The sequence below is a fragment of the Anolis sagrei genome, chromosome Y (assembly GCF_037176765.1).
Source record: "Anolis sagrei isolate rAnoSag1 chromosome Y, rAnoSag1.mat, whole genome shotgun sequence".
Lineage (NCBI taxonomy): Eukaryota > Metazoa > Chordata > Lepidosauria > Squamata > Dactyloidae > Anolis > Anolis sagrei.
The window spans coordinates 63,837,420-63,859,698 of NC_090035.1; the positions used below are offsets into that span (position 1 = coordinate 63,837,420).

The 22,279-nt window shown below is 41.7% G+C and overlaps 1 protein-coding gene across 1 annotated transcript; it reads right to left on the reverse strand.

Annotated features, from left to right (window-relative positions):
* Positions 1-2,866: 2,866 nt before the first annotated feature.
* Positions 2,867-18,006, reverse strand: LOC132780622 (alpha-tectorin-like). The gene is made up of 7 exons (XM_067462407.1): positions 17,970-18,006; positions 14,245-14,286; positions 10,421-10,551; positions 8,707-9,048; positions 8,187-8,324; positions 4,578-5,184; positions 2,867-2,919 (listed from the first exon to the last, which is right to left on the reverse strand). The coding sequence occupies exons 1-7, from the start codon at positions 18,004-18,006 to the stop codon at positions 2,867-2,869; spliced, it is 1,350 nt and encodes a 449-aa protein (XP_067318508.1).
* Between the last annotated feature and the right edge of the window lie 4,273 nt (positions 18,007-22,279).

Consider the following 22,279-nt stretch of genomic DNA (forward strand, 5'->3'; position numbering starts at 1 on the left):
CTAAGTCTGAAACGACTTGAAAGCACACAACAACAATCCTATTTCATCAGCCAAAAGCAGGCCCACACTTCCCAATGAAATACTAATAAGTTTATATTGGTTAAAATTGTTCTTCATTTTAATTATTGTATTTTTCTAAAGTGTTTTTTGCACTACAAATAAGATATATGCACTGTGCATAGGAATTCATTCATTTTTTTTTTCAAATTATAATCCAGCCCTCCAACAGTTTGAGGGACTATGACCCGGCCCTCTGTGTAAAAAGTTTGTGGACCCCTGGGGTAAGGCTTAGGTTTCAGGTAAGGATTAGGGTTTTACCATTAAAGAATTCTTACATTCCTTCTATAATATCTGTGTTGCACAAACAGCGTTCTGTGTTGCACAAACAGCGCTCCCAAAGGTGTGAAGCAGAAAGAGCGTAAGGCTCAGAGCTTCCGGACCCAGCTTTCATACTATTACCCTTAATCAATTGTCCATGGTCTTTAAGTATAGCTGTACTCACTGAAGCCCATAAGTCATACTTCTCCACTAAAGCCCAAACAGCAACATGCATCCACCTCCATTGTGGTCTGATAGCATACTAAATACCAAAATGGAGTTCTGTGTCTGAAGCCCCTCCCACACCAAAGACTTACAGTCAAACTGGCAAACCAAAACATACATACAATATAGGTTAGCAATTATACATATTTACAAACAGTTAGTGGATGTATTGTCAAAGGCTTTCATGGCTGGAATCATTGGGTTGTTGTAGGTTTTTCGGGCTATATGTCCATTATCTAGAAGCATTCTCTCCTGACGTTTCACTTGCATCTATGGCAAGCACCCTCAGAGGTTGTGAGGTCTGTTGGAAACCCATCTTTTTCTTTGCTTGGATATTTAGGGCAAGCATTTTTTGATTTCTTGTTGAAACGCAAGATGTGTGTGGCATGCAATAAGAACAGAAATAATGTCATCCTAAAAAGTCAGTGATAATTAGTGGGTGCTTGGAAGGTTGCTATTTCCAACACTCATGACCAGACTTGGTGGGGGCGGTTGACAGGGGCGGAGTTGCAGGCCATTTAAGGCTGCTCTGCTCCCCTGCTGTGCCCTTTCCTCCAGCGTAAGGTAGTAGGCAGGTTCCTAATGGGGAATCAGGCCTTTCCCTCCTTGCAGACCCTCACCCTGTCCTTCTTCTGGAGGGAATTAAAGACTTGGATGTTTAGACCAGAGGTCCTCAAACTATTTAAACAGAGAGCCAGGTCACAGTCCTTCAAACTGTTGGAGGGCCCAATTATAATTTGAAAAAACATGAATGAATTCCTACACACACTGCGCATATCTTATTTGTAGTGCAAAAAACACTTTAAAACAATACAATAATTAAAACGAAGAACAATTTTAACAAATATAAACTTATTAGTATTTCAATGGGAAGTGTGGGCCTGCTTTTGGTTGATGAGATAGGATTGTTGTTGTTGTTGTTGTTGTTGTTGTTGTGTGCCTTCAAGCCGTTTCAGACTTAGGTTGACCCTGAGTGAGGGCCGGGTAAATGACCTTGGAGGACCGTATCCGGCCCTAGGACCTTAGTTTGGGGACCCCTGGTTTAGACAAACCTTTGAAAATGTCTTGCCCAATGGTCCACAATTATGATACAGCACAGCACTTTCAGCCCATGCCCATGTCCCTTAGGTACAACTTGCACTATCCATTTCCCTTCTTCTTGTTTACAGTTGGCTATGTTTTTATGACAGTTGACAGTATAGGTTATTGGGCACTGTTTTCAGTTCAAATTCTTGTTTTATACACTCCTGGTTTATCTTGTATTGTACTGTGTGTTTATTTTATGTGCAGTTTTAGGCACTTTGTGCCATGTGTAAACCTCCCCTTCAGGGAGATGGAAGTGGGGTTCAAAAACAAAGTTACTATTACAAAGTTATTATTGTTCTTAACTATGAGTCAAATATTTGTAACTCTGGGACTGCCTATACGTAACAACAGCTTTGGACTCTTGTGGAATATTGGCCAATCATATTTTACCATCACTCTAGGAAAAAGAAATTACATCTTAATCTTGCCAGTTCTATTTATTAACATTGTAACATATCTAAAAACATTTTTGTACAGCACCCCTTTCACAAAGAACGGGAGAGGCATAGATATGTCCACTAGATGGCACTTGGAACCATACTTTCCATCAATGTTTCAAAGGCATTTTGGATAAATGGTAATTATTTGCTTGGTGAATTCAGAGGGTTACAGTGGTTCCCAACCTTTGGGCCTCTTTGTGTTTTGGACTTCAACTCCCAGAAATCCCAGCCAACTTAAACAGCTGTTAGGAACTGTGGGAGCTGAAGTCCAAAACAACTGGAGGCCCAGAGAATCACATTTCTAATCTGTGGCATACTAACTTGATTTGGGTTTGTTTGTTTGGTAGTAAGTTTGACAAGTTTGCAGTGTGTTTTCTGTTCCATGGACAGGACTACTGGGTTGTTAAAGACTCACAATTGTGTCCTTGCAGAAAAGCCAAATAACACCATGTGAATTACGTGCATTCAGACTATGGGATGTAATTGTAGTAGAAATAAATAGTGGGCTTTTGAATGTGCACAAAGTGTCTTTTGAGAGCAAATACAGTATATTGTTATCATTTCTCCAACTGTTTCTGACACACAAGTGCATTTAAATTCATAACTATCAACCTCATTATTACATGCAAACCTCTCTTGGCACCTTTTGATTACTCCACTACTTGAGAGACACAAAAAGGAGAATGCCAGAATTGATTTTTATTATTTTGCTACACTACAATTAAGCTATGATTGCATTAGGCTTCCTGATTCTACTGGGCTATGAAGAGGACTGTTCCAAATCCCATCTGGCTCTTTTAGGACATTGTCAATGTCCACTTGAAGTTGGGTTCTTCTGAGATGGTTTTATCTGAAGGGGAAAAAAGACCATATTTGCATTAGAAGAAAAAGCTAGGCAGTTCAAGAAGTTTTTTCAGAGATAACACTGATGCCCTTCCAGTGCCACCCACTCCTGCCATTTTATTTTGAGCTTGTCGTATGCCAAGCAAAGAAACTGCAGCTGCTGGACCAAACATCTATGTATGCATGTATAGCACACTTTACTTGGGACTTAAGGTGGTTTGAGAGGCAATAAATATACCCTTTCACTAATTAAATAAACAAACAAATATTGAAAGATCATTGCTGGCATCGGCTCAGCTGAAAAGCCTCTGACAAAGAACTGCCTTTTTGCAAAGCCTTTGTAAAAATGGCAGATAAAAACATATCATGAAAAATGGGCAAAATTGATCAAAATTGTTATTTAAAAGAAACTGAAATCCCCCCCCCCCCCCAAAAAAAAGACACACTTAAAATAGTGCGAACAGCCAACTGAAGTTTAAAGGCCATTTGAAATAATGCAGACTTGGCTTCCTGTTGGTACCCCCAAAGCAGTGGTTCCCAACCTGTGCTCCATGGACTACCAGTGGTTCCCAAGAACTAAAATATGGTCCACAGCCTCACCATTACTATACCATTGCAACGAGAGCAACTGGTCTTGCAAAACCCTCTTATAGTGCTGAGGCAATGGGGATGTTGGGAGAGGAGAGGCTGACTACCCATGAAAGGCGCTACAACAAGCCTCCTGACTGCTGCTGCTTCTTCTCCTTCTCCTTTCTCCCTCCCTCTCCTTGAGCAGAGCTATTCCATGTGGCACCTGGAAGCAGGCACACCTTGGGATCAGCTCTAGGTTATTAAATATGGTTTTCTGTGGGTGAGCAGATGGCGACTACTGGATGGCATATGTTCTGTATCGGAAACAAGAGCTAATGTGGTCTATCCAATGCAATTTTCTGAATCAGCACTCCAAATAACCAAACCAAATCTAAAGTTGACCAAAAACTGATTCATAACCTTTTTGGTACTAATGTTGTCAAGTATTCCCTGGGCAAAAAATTAAAATAAAATAAAGGTTGGGAACCACTGCCCCAAAGGGATAGAGTCAATTTGACTTCCTTTGGAAGGGATCAGTGATGTAATTTTTTGATTATATCATCTTTGCATTCAAATACATATAATTGTGATTTTTCTCTCACTGATGGTGAAAACATATTTTTAATTCTGCCCATATTTGACCATCTTGGAGTTCCTGAATATTTTTCTGTATAGGAAAATATGTGGCTTTCTCACACACACACTTTCTCCACAGATGACAAAATTTCCTGTGCAGGATACACAGTTTCCTCTTTTTAAAAAAGGGTATATGTGTTTGTGTTGGAAAGCTATTTTTTCTGTGCAAAAAAATTCACTGGAATATTTCAGGATGTTCAAATATGATGGGAAACACTACAAAAATAATTTCCCCCTCTATGATTTGATTGGGAAGAAGTACCAATAGGGAGGTCATCTGCTTATGTGACATTCCCTGAAAATGTGATGTGGTATTTTCCTGAAAAAAAAGAAGGAAGCCAGTATCTGCTATCATGACAAGAATATTGTGGACATGAAGAAGGCTTTGGTCACAGGCTTGCAAGAAAAGGCAGCTGACTCCCATGCTAGAGGTCTTGCTTGGATATACTTACCACTCACAATCTTCATCATCATCATAATAGTAATCATCATCATCATCATATAGGGAATCCTCGGGTTCTTCTTCCACGAAGGGATCCTCAGGTTCTTCCTCTACAGATGCCGGCGGCTCTTCTACAGGGGCTGATGGCTCTTCTACAGTGGTCTGTGGCTTTTCTTCAGGGGCTTGGGGCTCCTCTATGGGGGTCTGTGGCTCTTCTTCAGGGCTCTGTGGCTCTTCCATGGGGATCTGTGGCTCTTCTTCAGGGCTCTGTGGCTCTTCCATGGGGGTCTGTGGCTCTTCTTCAGGGCTCTGTGGCTCTTCCATGGGGGTCTGTGGCTCTTCTTCAGGGCTCTGTGGCTCTTCCATGGGGGTCTGTGGCTCTTCTTCAGGGCTCTGTGGCTCTTCCTCTACAGGGGCTTCTGGCTCAGGCTCGGGCTCGGGCTCTACAGGGGGTATTAATTTCTGAAGCTCTTCAGAAACTCCAGTCGCCGTGAAATTATTCACCTGGAATGCCCAGCATCCTTCAACCCCCACATTGCTAGTGTTAATAATGTTGAGAATATGTGCAGAGCGGGAACCAGGGATACTATAGTAGTTTTCATTATCACCAGTGTTGAATCCAGCCTAAAACAAAAGCATCATCAGCCATCTTTGTGTAATATTCAACCACATTCTTTATCTTTAAAGTACAAACTTTATCTATTTACCGTTAACCATCCTAGGATATGAATTTTCCTCAGATCAAGGAAAGAGTCCAAAGGTCTAAATATGAAAATGACTAGGTTCCTAAATTACTGCAGAAGACAACCAGTGAAAGGGCTACTCTGTTACAGGCTGCCATGCATGGACAATGCTCAAGAGAGGTCTTTGCCTCCAGCTTCTCCTTCACATTTTGATTCTCACCTCCTTATCACAACCTCTCAAAGGAACCTCCAAACCATCACCATAGCAAACTGGGTATCCCAACTTAGCCTTATCACATTAGGATTTAATCTGTTTATATCAGTATGCATTGTGCATTTTTAAAGGACTGGAGGCATACTATATATTCAGAGGGGATGCATACTTTCCCCATCACACCTGATTATTATGATTATTACAATTTGAAAATACTGTGCTTTGACTCATCACAGAAGGCTGGCTCCTCCTAATCCATTTGAATACCACTACATCACATTTTTATTTTTATTTTTCTAATATTGAACAGTGACATAGCACGGAAGACTTGAACTACAATTCTCACGAGTTTTTAGCTGACAGAATGCATACTGATTTTCAGATCAGTCATAAAAACAGCATCTCAACAACAAATTAAATCGTAGTAAATAAAAAAACATGACTAGAATCCTGTGTCATTCCATTTCTGCAATGTTTTGCAGACAGATTCCAACAGATTACTGATGGAATGGAGCAAATGTCATTTTATAGAATCATAGAATCAAAGAGTTGGAAGAGACCTCATGGGCCATCCAGTCCAACCCCCTGCCAAGAAGCAGGAATATTGCATTCAAATCACCACTGAACCATTTGGATCATGTTAAAAAAATCCCACATTATCTGAGTGTGAACTGGGTTATCTGAGACCACACTCAGATACTGTGGGATTTTCTGCCTTGATATTCTGGGATACAGGGCTGTGTGGAAGGGCCCTCGGAAATTGAGTACCATATATCTCAATGTGATAAAGTCCTCAGTCAGAACACATGCCTATGTAACTATGTTGCCCTGGCAATGAAAGTCATGGGATACATAAAAGACATGGTGGGCCAGATTCATCTCGCATGCGTGTGATACGTGTGACTTAGTACCCTTCCACACAGCTGTATAAAATCCACATTGAACTGGATTATATGGCCATTTATTATTTATTATTTATTTATTTACAGCATTTCTACCCCGCCCTTCTCGACCCCCGAAGGAGGACTCAGAGCGGCTAACACAGGCAGCAATTTGATGCCACAATCTCAGTAAACATCAATATAAAACCATAAATACATAAAAGGTTAAAAACAGTAACAGTTAATTATATAATCACGCAAACACATAATCACATATCTGTTTCCAATTATCATAACAGCAATGTGGACTCAGATGACCCAGTTCAGCAATGTGGACTCAGATAACCCAGTTCAAAGCAGATCTTGTGGATTATCTGCCTAGACATTCTGGATTATATGGCCGTGTATAAGGACCCTTAGAGATATGTGTCTGGAACTTATTCATATTCATGGTTGTGGCAATACTGTAGGGAATCCATAGGGATTAGTAGTCCTCTGTTTCTGCCTTACCAATCATCCGCTGCTGGAAATGAGGAAGGTCTATTGTGTGGATCAGACTTATGTTTACAGCCCCTCCTATGAACAATCTCCATTGCAGGGAGGAATTGTGCAGGGGTTCTGCTTCTAATGGTCACACCAAAGATCACTAGTGGGAGGAGATGCTGCTAGACTACAACTCCCATTGCGCATGACCATAAACTATGCTGGCTATGAGTTCACACGCACCAGCATCTGGAGGTAAAGAGATTTCATTCAATTAGCTTCAATATTGAGTTGGTTCCTGGGATCCGAGTATTATTGGGATCAAAATCCTACATCAGCATAGCCAAAAGATAAGGGTGATGGGAGTTATTGTACAACAATAAAGAAATAAATAGATCCCTTGCAGCTACTCTGAATTCCCTTCTTATCACATATGTAGTCTGATCTCAAACTCAGTCATGTTTTGACTTTTTTTTTTTTTTTTTTGCTTTTGACTGCTGTTAAGATAACTGGGTTTTACTCTGCTGGCTTGGGTTTGGTTCCAAGTAAAAGAACCATCATAATTTATATTAATATATTAACTATAAATAATGATACAAATTAAAATTATTACATTATAATTTATAGCTACTGCTCATGTTCTACTTGCAAAAGTTGCCAAATTCAATCCATAGAATTTGATTTCAGGGTGCATCAAGGCTGACTGAAAAGCCCCAGATTTTACTCCTGTTTTTTCCAGTGTTATACTGGCTTAAAATAAATCAACCCAGAGAACTGGCATAAAAATGATCTGAATTTACCAGGAGCTGACAGACAATAATCTTAGATAAAGAAAACACATGTGGCTCTTTAAATAATGTAAAAAAGAACAAGAACAGTATTGGATTTTCTAATCCTGTCATAATTCTAGGTATGGCATGGCCTAAAGTTGAATCCCTTTTGTTTTAGCCATCAGTTTTCTGTTAAGCTTCATTGATCTGACTTCAATTAAATGCTAAGCATGCAAACTACTGCTTTCTGAGACCCTGGACAGTTTCTGTCAGCCAGCAGTGAAGCACATCAACCAAGTTTTGTTCTGTGCCTTGAAGTCATTTCCAGCTTTTTCTGAGGCTGAGAGTATATGACTAGCCCAACGTCACCCAGTGGGCTTCCATGGCCAAGGGGAAAATAAAACCCTTATCTCCAGAGTTGTATTCCAATACTCAAACTACACCACACTGGCTCTCAGACATTACTCTGCTATATTCCCAAATTAGAATAAGAGGGCATTTTATTGGTTTCGCCATTAGCTGTGGCTGGGGTGCGTGAGTGACAACATCTCCTCAGAACAAACAATCCTTAGCTGTCTAATCTTGTCATACATACCTGTGCTGGGGTTCCTCCCAGACCTGTCTTGCTATTTCCACCACTTGCTGTACCAGTGGTCCATTGTATGTCACCATAGTTGAGTATAACAAAGGCCTTTTCCTTGTCCCGTGTTAAGATACACTGGAAGGTGTTTGTCTGTTGCAAAGACATATAGAATGAGTTAAGTTGTGGCACAGGATGGACTTCATAATGCTATTGCACAGTTCATTCACTGATCTTAAGATCTGAGCAAGTTAGTAGAGGGAGCATTTGTCCACTCTCTTTTGCTATAGCTATTTACTTGCTCTTACTGTATTCTCATTTAATTGACTTCTTGATATTAGAGCTGATAAAGTGATTAATAATGATATGGCAGGCAATGTTTAATACTGGAGTGGGCAAATAGATCTACTGAGATAATGGGCTCATATACTGTAACTTGAGACGTCCTTATTGCCCAGGAGAGGATTAAATTGGTAAATCTGTGCCTTAAAGCAATACTATTTAAGAGTTTTTGTTTGTATCCTATGTAGCTTACCTTATTGGAACGACTTCCATAATAGGCCACATGATGCCAGGTGGCAATCATAGCCCAATCGGCATTGAAATGAGAATCAGGAAAATACATATTGATGTCCTTGGTGATACGATTTAAGGTTGCCAAGTCTTTTGTCTGTTGATTTAAGGTTGCTGTGTCTCTTCTCTGTCGATTTAAAGTTGCTGGGTCTTTTGTCTGTCGATACCAGACATCTCCCCCTAGCTCATTGTTGACATCTCCCCAGTATGGGGCAACAAAAGCCTTTCCATCTGCCAGAGGGATACCTTTGGGAGTATATCCAGCGACAGGTTCATCAAAGGAAACCACACCATTGTTGTTAACCTGTGATAACACAGAGAGCCCCAAAGCATGCATTATTAAAATGGGTAGAAAAGGAAAATGCTGTTAAACTGGTTGGTCATCCTACTTCTAGGTATCCCAGAAGTTCAATTTGTGCAAAATCCCCTTTAAGCCAGGCAAAAATATTATGAATGTTAATACTTCTGCTGTGAGCTCCTTGGGAGACTGCATGGTATAGTGGTTTGATTTGTCCGACCAATTAATTTATTTATGCAATGTTTCAAAATTATTATCTTGGCAATCCCAGTGGGCTGACAATTGAGAAATAAGTAGAGTATTGTGTGGTTTCCAGGCTATATGGCTATGTTCCAGCAGCATTTTCTCCTGTTTTGCCTTCATCTGAGGCTGTCACAGATGCAGGCAAAACGTCACGATAAAATGCTGCTAGAACATGGCCATACAGCTTGGAAACCACACAACACCCCAGTGATTTCGGTCATGAAAGCATTCAATGATAAATAAGTAAAATGATTGGGAAATGATGGTTCTGTAATCTGTCTCTGAGGGTTTAATATTAGTGGGTCATAGACCCCTAGTAATTATCAAGGCCTTCCATATTTTCAAAACTTTGCTCCTAGTCCATTACCAGTGTCACCCTGAGTATTTCTAAATGGGATGTTGTGAAGCTAAAGGGCAAAGCTATGATCCCCAATGCTTTACTAATCGCATGGGATGAAGTCCTTAGTAATACATGTTCTTTCTTTACTGTTTGGAGACAGCTAGTATCAGCATTTGCTATAAGCTGTTTCTGTTCTGAAAATTGGCATATTTCACAAAATGCATTTTTCATTCCAGAGGGAAGTGGTAAGTGTGTGCTCCTCTAGATGCTATTTGACTCTATTTCCCAACAGTCCTAGTCAGCATAGTCAAGGGTTAAGTGTGCTGGATGTTGTAGTTCAAAACTATCAGGAAAATCCTGATTCTTATCTCTGCCATAAGATAAGGTAAAGGTAAACGTTGTCCCCTGACATTAAGTCCAGTCATGTCTGACTCTGGGGTGTGGTGCTCATCTCCATTTCTAAGCCGAAGAGCCGGCATTGTCCGTAGACACCTCCAAGGTCATGTGGCCGGCATGACTGCATGGAGCCCTGTTACCTTCCCGCCGGAGCGGTACCTATTGATCTACTCACATTTGCATGTTTTTGAACTGCTAGGTTGGCAAAAGCTAGGGCTGACAGCAGAAGCTCACGCCGCTCCCTGGAATTGAACCTGCGACCTTTCGATCAACAAGCTCAGCAGCTCAGTGCTTTAACCCACTGCGCCACCGGGGGCTCCCCCACCTCCCAAATAGGATTATTTTGATCATTATGCCCCTTTTTGTGTCTTTCTCTATGACAAAAGAAGTCATACGCACATAACAGCTGGTATAGTTCTTGCCAAAGTACTCAAAAGGCTTTGACATATGAATTTCTGGTGATGTCCCATCATCATCTATGGGGGTCTTCTGATCTCCTTCAGCTTCCCCATAGGGATACATAACATCTCCTGCAGAGAAGTACAGACAGATAGCTCATGTACAAGATCAATGGCAAAACAGGGATATAAGGAAGGGGAATTTTTTTTTGCAACTTGATGATGATGCCTCCTCAGAAACTTCCATAATGAGGCAGGAGAACCTGACTGTCCAATTGGGCTGAACTTAGTTCAGCCCTGCAGGATGATCACTAAACATTTGCGCAAAATTTGTTTCTCCCTTTTAATTTGTTAAAAGTTTAATTCGTTATTTGGTTCCTTTCACTTTGTGCTGTAGCACAAAACCAGAGAACACCCCTTGCTCAACAACAAAAGAAAGCAGGAGCGGGTACCGTTTCCTTGTCTGCTTTTCAAGAACACAGTTTAATCTATTTTATTAACCCCCCAGCAAACAAAAAGTAAACCCTCATTTGCTCTACTCTTCCAGGAGGTCACCACTCTTCCTTTTCTGCAAGTGGGAAGCCTCCTTAACATGCCTTGGAGAGTATGTGCATGGCTCTTCCTCCCTCCTCCTTGGCTCTTGGAGCTGCCACCTTGTGTCATTGCTCTTCCTGCTGCATCAGTCTCTCATGCAAGGAAGGTGACTCCTCTTTCCCCTTTGCACCTCTTACTCCCCCTCCCCTTCCTCCTTTGTGCAGCCATGGCACCTCCAAGAGCTGAGGAGAGGATAAGAGGCGTGAAGGTGGAAGAGGAGGACAACTTCCTTGCATGATTCCTTGCATGAGAGGTGGGCTTACGAATGAAACAAACAGAAATGGATAGCGACTCTATACAAATGCACAAGCCTAATGGTTACCCTTATCTGAGCCATCATTAGTTGCAGCAGCAACAGAGCTCCACATCAATAAAAGAGCAATGGTCAGGACCTCACCAAAAAAAGCTGTGATGCCAAACAAAGAACAAAGCAAGTGCTGTCCTTGTTTTTCCTGCACCATGGAGTGAAGGGAAAACAGGATGGTAGCACTGGCCCATGTAAACAGTGAAACTGGTTCCAAATTGGAACTGACTTAGTGCAGGGCTGCTCCAGAGTTTCAGGGAAGCTTAGAAATGTTCCCCAACATGTGCTAATATAGCACAAAACAATAGGAATGGGATGGAAGTGGGACCTTAACCCTGCAACACTTCACCCAAACAGGAATGGGACAGATGGTATATTAGGAGACCAAAGTCCTTGGGTGTCATCTGGATGTCCAAGAGTGACTTCTGGCACAATTTGGGGTTTGTAGTCTATGTCACTGGGCCTTAAAAACCTTACTAGAATAAAAGTAAAAATACAGTCATAGAATCATAGAATCAAAGAGTTGGAAGAGACCTCATGGGCCATCCAGTTCAACCCCCTGTCAAGAAGCAGGAATATTGCATTCAAATCACCCCTGACAGATGGCCATCCAGCCTCTGCTTAAAAGCTTCCAAGGAAGGAGCCTCCACCACACTCCGGGGCAGAGAGTTCCACTGCCGAATGGCTCTCACAGTCAGGAAGTTTTTCCTAATGTTCAGATGGAATCTCCTCTCTTGTAGTTTGAAGCCATTGTTCCGCGTCCTAGTCTGCAAGGAAGCAGAAAACAAGCTTGCTCCCTCCTCTCTGTGGCTTCTTCTCACATATTTATACATGGCTTTCATATCTCCTCTCAGCCTTCTCTTCTTCAGGCTAAACATGCCCAGTTCCCTAAGCCGCTCCTCATAGGGCTTGTTCTCCAGACCCTTGATCATTTTAGTCACCCTCCTCTGGACACATTCCAGCTTGTCAATTTCCCCCGACATTAAGTCTAGTCGTGTCCAACTCATCTCCATTTCAAAGCTGAAGAGCCAGCGTTGTCCGTAGACACCTCCTAGGTCATGTGACCAGTATGACTGCATGGAGTGCCATTACCTTCCTGCTGGAGTGGTATCTATTGATCTACTCACATTTGCATGTTTTTGAACTGCTAGGTTGGCAGGAGCTGGCCCTCTCCCTGGATTTGAACTGCCGACCTTTCGGACAGTAAGTTCAGCAGCTTAGTGGTTTAACCCTCTGTGCCACCAGGGGCTCCCTGTCTCTTATATATTTCTCAGTAAACAAGTTAAAAGCATCACACAAGCAATATGAATGGGGAGATCCTATTGTTTGGGACCCTAACCCTCTAACACCCCTCCTGAGTGGGATTGGGATAGAAGATATACCATATTTCAGTCCATAATACTTACACACACCCTTTCATAAAAAGTGGGATGTGACTATTATGTGAGGGGGGGGGGGGGAATCCCTGCCTTTGATTCTCTGGTTTCTGTTTTTTGGGGGTTTAAATATATATATATATAATGCCTCTGAAAGGTGAGGAGGATGAGGGATGATCCAGCCTCAAACAAACAGCTCCGTTTCCATTTGTTGTTTAAACAACAGGTTCTGATTTCTCCCTCCTTTCTTCTTTCTCCAAAGGCAAGGCAGTTTAGAAACTATAAAATGGAGGTCTCTGGAGCTCCACTCTTCTTTCCTCCCTCCTTCCTCCAAAGACAATGTACAACATCGGAAATGGAAGGAGGAAGGAGGGAAGATCCAAATTTCAGATACCTCAATTTCAGGTTTTGGAAGGAAGGAAGGAAGGAAGGAAGGAAGGAAGGAAGGAAGGAAGGAAGGAAGGAAGGAAGGAAGGAAGGGGGGAAGGGGGGAAGGGGAAGGAAGGAACGGAAGGAAGGAAGGAAGGAATGCAGAAGGGCAGGAGGGAAGGAAGGGGGAATCAGCCCTAAGCATCTTTGCTCCACTCTTCTTTCCTCTCTCCTTCCTCAGAAGGCAATTTACAAAATCTGAAATAGAAGGAGGAAGGAGGGAATATCCGAATTCCAGATACTTCCATTTCAGGTTTATTAAAGGAAGGAAGGAAGGAAGGAAGGAAGGAATCAGCCCCAAACAGCTTTGCGACTGTTATGCAAGGATCACAAAAATATCAGTGTTGCCACCCCCAAAATGGGGGTGTGACTATTATGTTGTGGTAGCTATTACCACAACATAATAATAACTATTGAACAGAGGCTGGATGGCTATCTGTCAGGGGTGCTTTTTGTGAATATTTTTATTGTTCATTTTTCAAATATAACAGTGATAGAGAGGAACAATCTGACTTATAGGAAAGTGGGAAATTGGATAGGTCGGTAGAGAAGGGAGAAAGTGAAATGGGGAGGGGATTGAGAGGTTGTGTAGGGGTGCTTTGAATGCAATTTTTCTGCTTCTTGGCAGGGGGTTGGACTGGATGGCCCAAGCGTCTCTTCCATCTCTGATTCTATATGATAAAACACAGTATTTAGACCTTGCATGACTCTTAGTTTCACCTCTGGTGACCCTATTCTTTACCCTGCCATTAGGTGACATCTGCTTCCCTGTAGTTGGAGGATTTGGAACAATGGCTTGAACATTAGGAAGAACCTGAACATTAGGAAGAACTTTCTGATTGTGAAAGCTGTTTAGCAGTGGAACTCTCTGCCTCAGAATGTGGTGGAGACTCCTTCTTTGGAGGCTTTTAAACAGAGTCTGGATGGCCATCTGTCAGGGGTGCTTTGAATGCAATTTTCCTGCTTCATGGCAGGTGGTTGGACTGCATGGCCCAAGAGGTCTTCTCTGATTCTATGACATGGTAGTGAATCAGCATCGAATAACTCAGGTTCCTAGAAATATAGAGAAAGTCAGTTGGAAAACAACCACCCGCTCATCACCCATAGTGATTAATATTTTACCATTAGGCAAGTCTTCACGCACTGGGGAAGGCAGAGCCGATCCTGTAACAAAAAGAAGGAAAAGAAGAGGAAGTTGGATCTCATGACATTATCTGTGCCGATTTCAAAAAATTGCCAGGTACTTTCTGGATGAAGTCTTAAATACTGTAGTAGCTACATAGACATGGGGGTTTAGCTGTTGGGTAGGGCCAAATCAGAATTCTGCCCTTGCAAAAATTTGGGGAATTGCCCCCTGAAGTCCCCAATTTTTAAGCATTACAGACAGTGAGGTCTTGACAACCATTCATACCTAGAACTTTTCTATTTGTTGTATCCTTATTCCCTTATTCCCTTGACCTGTCCCTTTCATCGATTGCCTAAACCTTATTTCTGAATGTTCAGCTGTAATTTTAAGTTATTGCAATGTTAGAAATTTAAAGGAACAAATTCATCCTTATTTGGGGGACAGTCCTCGACTCTTCCCCCCCCCCCCCCACCTCCCATAGCCATGCCTTGTAATTAATCAGGAAGATTGCTTGCTCATATATATGTATGTATTTAAAATAGCCACATTTGAGTAAAGGGAGGTATGCACTTAATCAGAGAAAGTGAGGAATGCTAAGAGAAGCTCACATGCTTTCCTCTAGAACAGTGGTTTTCAACCTTGATAAAATAATAATAATAATAAACTTTATTTATATACCGCTCTATCTCCCCGAGGGGGACTCGGGGCAGTTTCCAAGTAACATCACCGAAACATACAAAATAAATATAAAATTCACAAAACAACATAAGCATTAAATTATCACAATAAAACATGTATATTAAAAATAATCCTGCTTATTCAGAGCAATTAAAAAATAAACATTCCTAATGTCGCGATACAGTTCCTCATGTTGTGGTGACCCCCAGGCCATAAAATTATTTTCGTTGCTATTTCATAACTGCAATTTTGCTGCTGTTATGAATTGTAATGTAAATATCTGATATGCAGGATAAATTTTCATTCACTGAAAATTTGGCACAAATACCCGATCCACCCAATTTTGAATACTGGTGGGGTTGGGAGGGGGATTGGTTTTGTCATTTGGGAGTTGTAGTTGCTGGAATTTATAGTTAACCTACAATCAAAGAGCATTCTGAACTCCACCAACAATGAAATCGAATTAGACTTGGCACACAGAACTCCCATGACCAAGAGAAAATACTGGAAGGGTTTGGTGGGCATTGACCTCGAGTTTCGGAGTTGTAGTTCACCTACATCCAGAGAGCACTCTGGACTCAAACAATGATGGATCTGGACCAAACTTGGCACAAATACTCAATATGCCCAAATGTGAACACTGGTGGAGTTTGGGGAAAATAGACCTTGACATTTCGGAGTTGTATTTTCTGGGATTTATAGTTAGCCTACAATCAAAGATCATTCTGAACCCAGCCCACAATGGACCTGCACCAAACTTGGCGCACTACTTACATGGCCAACATTGAATACTGGTGAGGTTGAGGTTGGCTGTTTTTGGAATTCTGGGAGTTGTAGTTCATCAACACCAAAAAGGAAGAGAAGGACAAGCGGAGAGATGTTCAACCTTCTCTGTCAAAAGGGTTCCTAAGACCATCAGAAATATGTGTTTTCTGATGGTCTTTAGCAACTCCTCTGAAACCCCCTCGCAATGCCCCCCCCCCCAGGGTCCTGACCCCCAGGTTGAGAAACACTGCTCTAGAATTCTCTTTGTCAGTCAAGTTCAAGTGTCTGCAAAGAACTTTTATAATGCTTGCCAATGATTCATGGAGAAATGGAGGAGATCTCACCATTTTTTTAAAAAAGCAGATGAAAGACCCTCCATCACAACTACCACTGATCTGAGCTTGGCAGGAGAAACATAGCAGCAGTGTCTATTGGATTTAATCCCTTTCCTTATTGTCATTCTCTTTTCCTGTCTCTGGCACATCTTACTTAGATTTATTTATTTTATTATTTATTTACCATATTTCTACCCTGCCCTTCTCACCTTGTAGGGGACTCAGGGTGGTTCACATATATAGGCAGCAATTCGATGTCATAAGAACATGCATCAATAAAATAAACATATATATCAAAACAATCATTAAAAGCATATCAAACATTAAAAAGCACATATTTAAAATCATGCAGTCTAATATCGTAGTCTGTAGCAGTTCGAGATTGTCATCACACTATTCTGTGTTCTCTTATTGCACTGGAAGATTAGTAACTGCACGCTTGGTCCCACATCCAAGTTTTTAGCTTTTTCCTGAAGGTCAGGAGGGAAAGGGCTAATCTAATTTCACTAGGGAAGGAGTTCCATAGCTGAGGGGTCACCTGTCTCTCATCCCCACCAACTGCACTTGCGAGGGAGGTGGGACCGAGAGCAGGGCCTCCCCAGAAGATCTTAACCTCCTAGCTTGCTCATAGAGGGAGGAACATTTGGACAGGTAAACAGGGCTGGATTCATTTAGGGCTTTATAGGCTAAAGCCAACACTTTGAATTGTGCTCGGTAGCAGACTGGCAGCAAATGGAGCTGACGTAACAGGAGAGTTGTATGCTCCCTGTACTCTGCTCCAGTGAGCAATCTGGCTGCTGCCCATTGGACTACTTGAAGCTCCCAAACAGTCTACAAAGGCAACCCCATGCAGAGCGAGTTACAGTAGTCTATCCAGAATGTAACAAAAGCTTGGATTACCATGGCCAAGTCAGACTTCCCAATGTACGGGTGCAACTGGCGCACAAGTTTTAATTGAGTTTTAACTGTGCAAAAGCTCCCTTGGCCATTGCTGAGACCTAGGGTTCCAGGACCAGCGATGAGCCCAGGATCACTCCTGAGCTGCGAACCTGTGTCTACAGGGGGAGTGTAACCCTATACCCTGTTTGGCCTTTTGACTGACCAGGAGTATCTCTGTGGTGCCTTCCAAACAGGCCCTATATTTCAGGATCTGATTTCAGGTTTTCTGTTTATCCCAGGTCTTTATACCCCTGGTTTCATTTTCTTCCTCCATGCTGTCATCACATGTGCCTTCTAATCATGCAAATAGTGATGAATGAAAGTGAACTATAAATCTCAGCAACTACAACTCCCAAATGACAAAACCAATCCTCCTAATCCCATCAATATCCAAATGTATGCATATTGGGTATTTGTGCCAATTTGGTCCTGTGAATGAAAACACACCCTGCATATCAGATATTTATATTACGATTCACAGCAGTAGCAAAATTACAGTAATGAAGTAGGAACAAAAATAATATTATGGTTGGGGGTCACCACAGCATGAAGAACTGTATTAAGGGGTCGCGGCATTAGGAAGGTTAAGAAAGACTGCTCTAGGTGGTTAGAATGATCTATTTAGCCCAATTTTATGGAACAGGTTTGGAGAGTGATTTAATATAAGGTTCAAATTAAAGCACTCCCTAAAGCTACAGATGTAAAAGGACAACATTTTTATACATAGGAGAAATTTAGAATACTGCCTAAACTCATATATTCTTGTATGACCCCACTTCAGTAGTATCTCAAATTATCAGGTTTGTACAAGCTTGTTGATCTGTGATGTGACCTGCAGCCAAGAGATCCCACTCTGTTCAGTTATTCTTTTTCACTGAGTCCTGATCTACACTGCCCTATAATCCCGATCAATGCAGTTATTCCGCATTCTGAAACTGGATTATAGGGCAGTGTAGATTCATCCTGAGCCACCAGCTTCATATTTGTCTTTCATTTTAACTTACCCACAAGAAGTAGCAGGACAGTTAAGCAAATCTTCATGTTGGCTTCCCCTTTGAAAGTAAGCAAGAAAGGAGGAGAAGGAATTTAAAATTGAATCAAGAGATTAGTGTAAGATTATAATTATATGTTTGTGGTTTGTTGTCTATTTCTGTAGTTCATTCTCATCTAATTCAGGATTGAGTGGATACTTCCCTAATTTCATACATACTTCAGCAGAACCTGGATCAATGGTCAAGTAATTGAAAAGTTGCCTTTTGGACTTCAGCATCCAGAACTCCAAACTACATCCCAGTTGTCTAGGGGGCTCTATGAATGATATTCCCCCACCCCTTCAAAAAGTATTTCCAAATCCCAAACTTTGGCTCAACTTCCATAGTAAGGTAAGGGTAAAGGTTTCCCTTGATATTAAGTCTAGTCGTGTCCAACTCTGGGGGGTGGTGCTCATTTCAATTTCTAAGCCAAAGAGCCAGCATTGTCCAAAGACACCTCCAAGGTCATTTGGCTGGCATGACTGCATGGAGCACTGTTACATTCCTGCAGAAGTGGTACCTATTGATCTACTCACATTTGCATGTTTTTGAACTGCTAGGTTGGCAGAAGCTGGGGCTGACAGCGGGAGCTCACTCCATTCACTGGATTCGAACCACCATTTAAAAACCACCAGCCTTTTAGTCAGCAAATTCAGTGGCTCAGTGGTTTAACCATAGTACATTTTGGCTTTTAGGTAAAAGCAATTTGTCCTTTCCTAGAAGCCCAATGAGTTAGAGGAAAAGGGAGGGAGGGACGGAGGGAGAGCGGGAGGAAGGAAGGAAGGAAGGAAGGAAGGAAGGAAGGAAGGAAGGAAGGAAGGAAGGGTGGTCAGAATTGAAAAAAAATCAATTGATAGGATCATTGTTCATGCTTAAAAGGAAGGATTGACAATAAAACTCTTAACAGAAATTAAAGTGGGGGGGGGGGGATGATCTCATCCCTGGAGTGCTGGAAAAAATGGCAAGGTAAATTCCCAATAAATAAAGTAGATATACTCCCAGTAGGGTTTCTAGACAATAAAAAAGAACAGATATTTGGCAAAGTTATAACAAATTTGAAACAGAATGGAATGAAATTGATAAAAGACCTCCTAAACCCAGATGTGACAATTAAGGATTGGGAGACAATATATAGTTGGAGTACAATATAATTTGAAGCAAGCACTGATAGAAATATGGAAAGAGGATCTAAAGAATAATGATCCAAACATTGAGCACTGGATCAATTCAATCAAAAACATCAAGCATATAAGGCTTTGAGAAACACAAAGGAAAATGCTGACTAAATGGTACAGGACCCCAATTAAAATAGCTCACATAACTAAAACAACCACAAAACTATGTTGTCACAGATGTGGAAAAACTGGCTCCTATATCCATATGTGGTGGGAATGTGACAGAGTACAATATTTTTTATAATAAGGTAAAGAAGGAAATGGAAGAATTAATAGGGCATAAATTGGTTTTGAATAAAAAAGAATTTTTCACCCAGAAATTAGACAAGAACGAAAACATCAAAGCTTGGGGGGAAATTATAAAATACATGATAGCAGCCGCCCAAGCAGCTGTGGCCTTGGGGTGGAAAGACCATAGGAAGTGGGAAGTTAAAAAATGGTACGGTTACCTAGCAGATTATATGCCTCTATCTCTGAAAGAAGAGCCAAATATACAGTATGCCGACTTAAGAAGACCTGGGTTCATAAATGGGGAAGACTGATAGAAAAAGTTGAAGTAAAAGAAAGATATAAAGAGCTGCTGAACCATTCTCTTTACACGATTGTTCAATTAAATTAATATTTGAATGAAAACAAGTACTGTTCCCAGAGGGTGGAGAGAGGGAGAGAGGGGTGTAAAATCGATAGACACAAGTGGGAGATAAAGGTGGAATTGATAAGAACACTATGAAAATAATATTTGATATGTTTTCAATATGTACTTCAATATTTGAAAATGGTGATGGATTGTGATATTATTCTACCTGTATCAGCAATAAAAAAATATAAATTTTAAAAAAGGAAGGAAGGGTGAGTGAAAAGATTATTAGAAAGAGAGACAGGAGTGGAAGGAGGAGAAAACAGGGTGCCAGAAAGATGGTGATTCCCACTGATTTTTCTCTTTCACTTCAGTTTGGTGCTGTCTTGCTCACCTCTTGGGTCCTCCTGTCTTCCAAGTCTTTATCCCACAGGTTCCAGCTACCTGAAAGAGTCTGCTGCTTATATAGACAAGCTCCCCAATCTGCCCATGCCCAGCCTGCCCGTTGAAGTCATGACCCATCTTCTGCCCTGTTCTTCCCCTTCCTCCATGTAACAAATCTGGCCATATGCCCTGGGGACTCATGGCCAACCCAACGATGAGAAGGAAGTTCTAAATCCATTCTTAATCCAACTGCATATACCTGATTCAGAAGGCAAACTGAGGCTTTATTCAAAACCTCACCCACCCCAAAAGACAGGGGCTAGAGGAGAAAAGGGAACAGAAGGATAAACCGTGAAAGGTTGCATAAAGTTCCTGTTGCTTGCTGATGTTCCAATAGGGCAATGCATTTTGAGATGGTTCCTTTAGCCCAGTGGTTCCCAACTTGTGATCCATGGACCACCAGTGGTCTGCAAGAACAAAAATATGGTCCATGGCTTCACCATTATTACACTGTTGCCTCAAAACCACTTGGCAACGAGAGGGATTGGTCTCACGAAACCCTCTTATTGTGCTGAGGCAATGGGGCTGTCGGGAGGGGAGAGGCTGATTGCCCATGAAAGATTACTACTTCCACATCAGCTTTAGATTATTAAATATGCTTTTCTGTAGGCAAGTAGATGGCAACTACTGGATGACATCTGTTCTGTATTAGAAACTAGAGCTAATGTGGTCTACCCAATGCAATGTTCTGAATCAACACCCCAATAATGCATGCCCAGTGTGGAACATATCTCACCATGCTAAAACAGTGGATGTGGCTCTTAATGAGACATGTCACATTATTACGGGGTGTCTGCTCCCTACACCACTAGAGAAATTACAAAATTACACTGTCTACCTGGTATTGCACCACCTGACATCTGCCGGGAAGTAGCAGCCAATAGTGAAAGGACCAAGGCAGTGACATCTCCAGCCCACCCCCTGTTTGGGTATCAGCCAGCACGTCAATGATATAGTTTTCGAAGATCTACAGAGACACTCGCTGGAACACCCCAGCAAGCGAGAGTCCAAAAGTGGCAGGCTCAAACCCAGAACCTCAATCAATGGCTGATACCAAATGAGAGACTCCCTCCCGGGCACACAGAAAACTGGGCGACTTGGAAGATGCTGAACAGACTGCGCTCTGGCACCACGAGATGCAGAGCCAATCTTAAGAAATGGGCCTACAAAGTGGAATCCACGACATGCGAGTGTGGAGAAGAGCAAACCACTGACCACCTGCTGAAATGCAACCTGAGCCCTGCCACATGCACAATGGAGGATCTTCTTGCAGCAACACCAGAGGCACTCCAAGTGGCCAGCTACTGGTCAAAGGATATTTAATCAACTACCAAGCTTGCAAACTTTGTGTTTTGTCTGTTTGTTTGTTTGTGTTTGTTAAAAATGTAATACAAATGTCTGGTTGTTGCTGACACGATAAATAAATAAATAAATAGCCCCAATAACCAAACCAAATCTAAAGTTGACCAAAAACTGATTTGCAACCCTTTTGGTACTGATGTTGGAGAGTGGTCCCTGGTCAAACTGGTCCCTGGTCAAAAGAAAACTTTGGGAACCACTGCTTTAGCCACTGAGAGAAGCAGAAGAAAAGAGCTGTGATCTGGATTTAAAGTGGATTCATTCCCCAGGGTGATGAGGTAGTTAGAATTGAAAGATACAATGGGAAGGCCTATGGAATTCATTAAGTCACCCCTTCTTCTATAATTGGAAACCTGGGGACTGCTGTTTAAATGGCCCATAGTATCATGGATCCATATCTGGTGTGTTCAAAATGCCTCCATGCCATAATTTCCTAGCCAAAGTTGAGAAATGAAAACATCTGGGGCTCTGCGCAGGAAAGAGCCTGATAACACAAGCCAGCTCAGACTTGATGATCTGGAGGCTGAATGGAAGAATTTTTGGGAGTTGAGGGAATGGGGCTTTGGGGATTGAAACGGAAGTTGGCCATGATGTCTTCATTCATGACATTGCTTAATAGTAGTAGCATTACAGAAATTTCAAAGAACTCATTATGAGTGGATTTAATTGCTACTAAGTTTCTGCAATCATCACACACATTGTTTTTGATGCAGCTTTTCCTAGAGCAA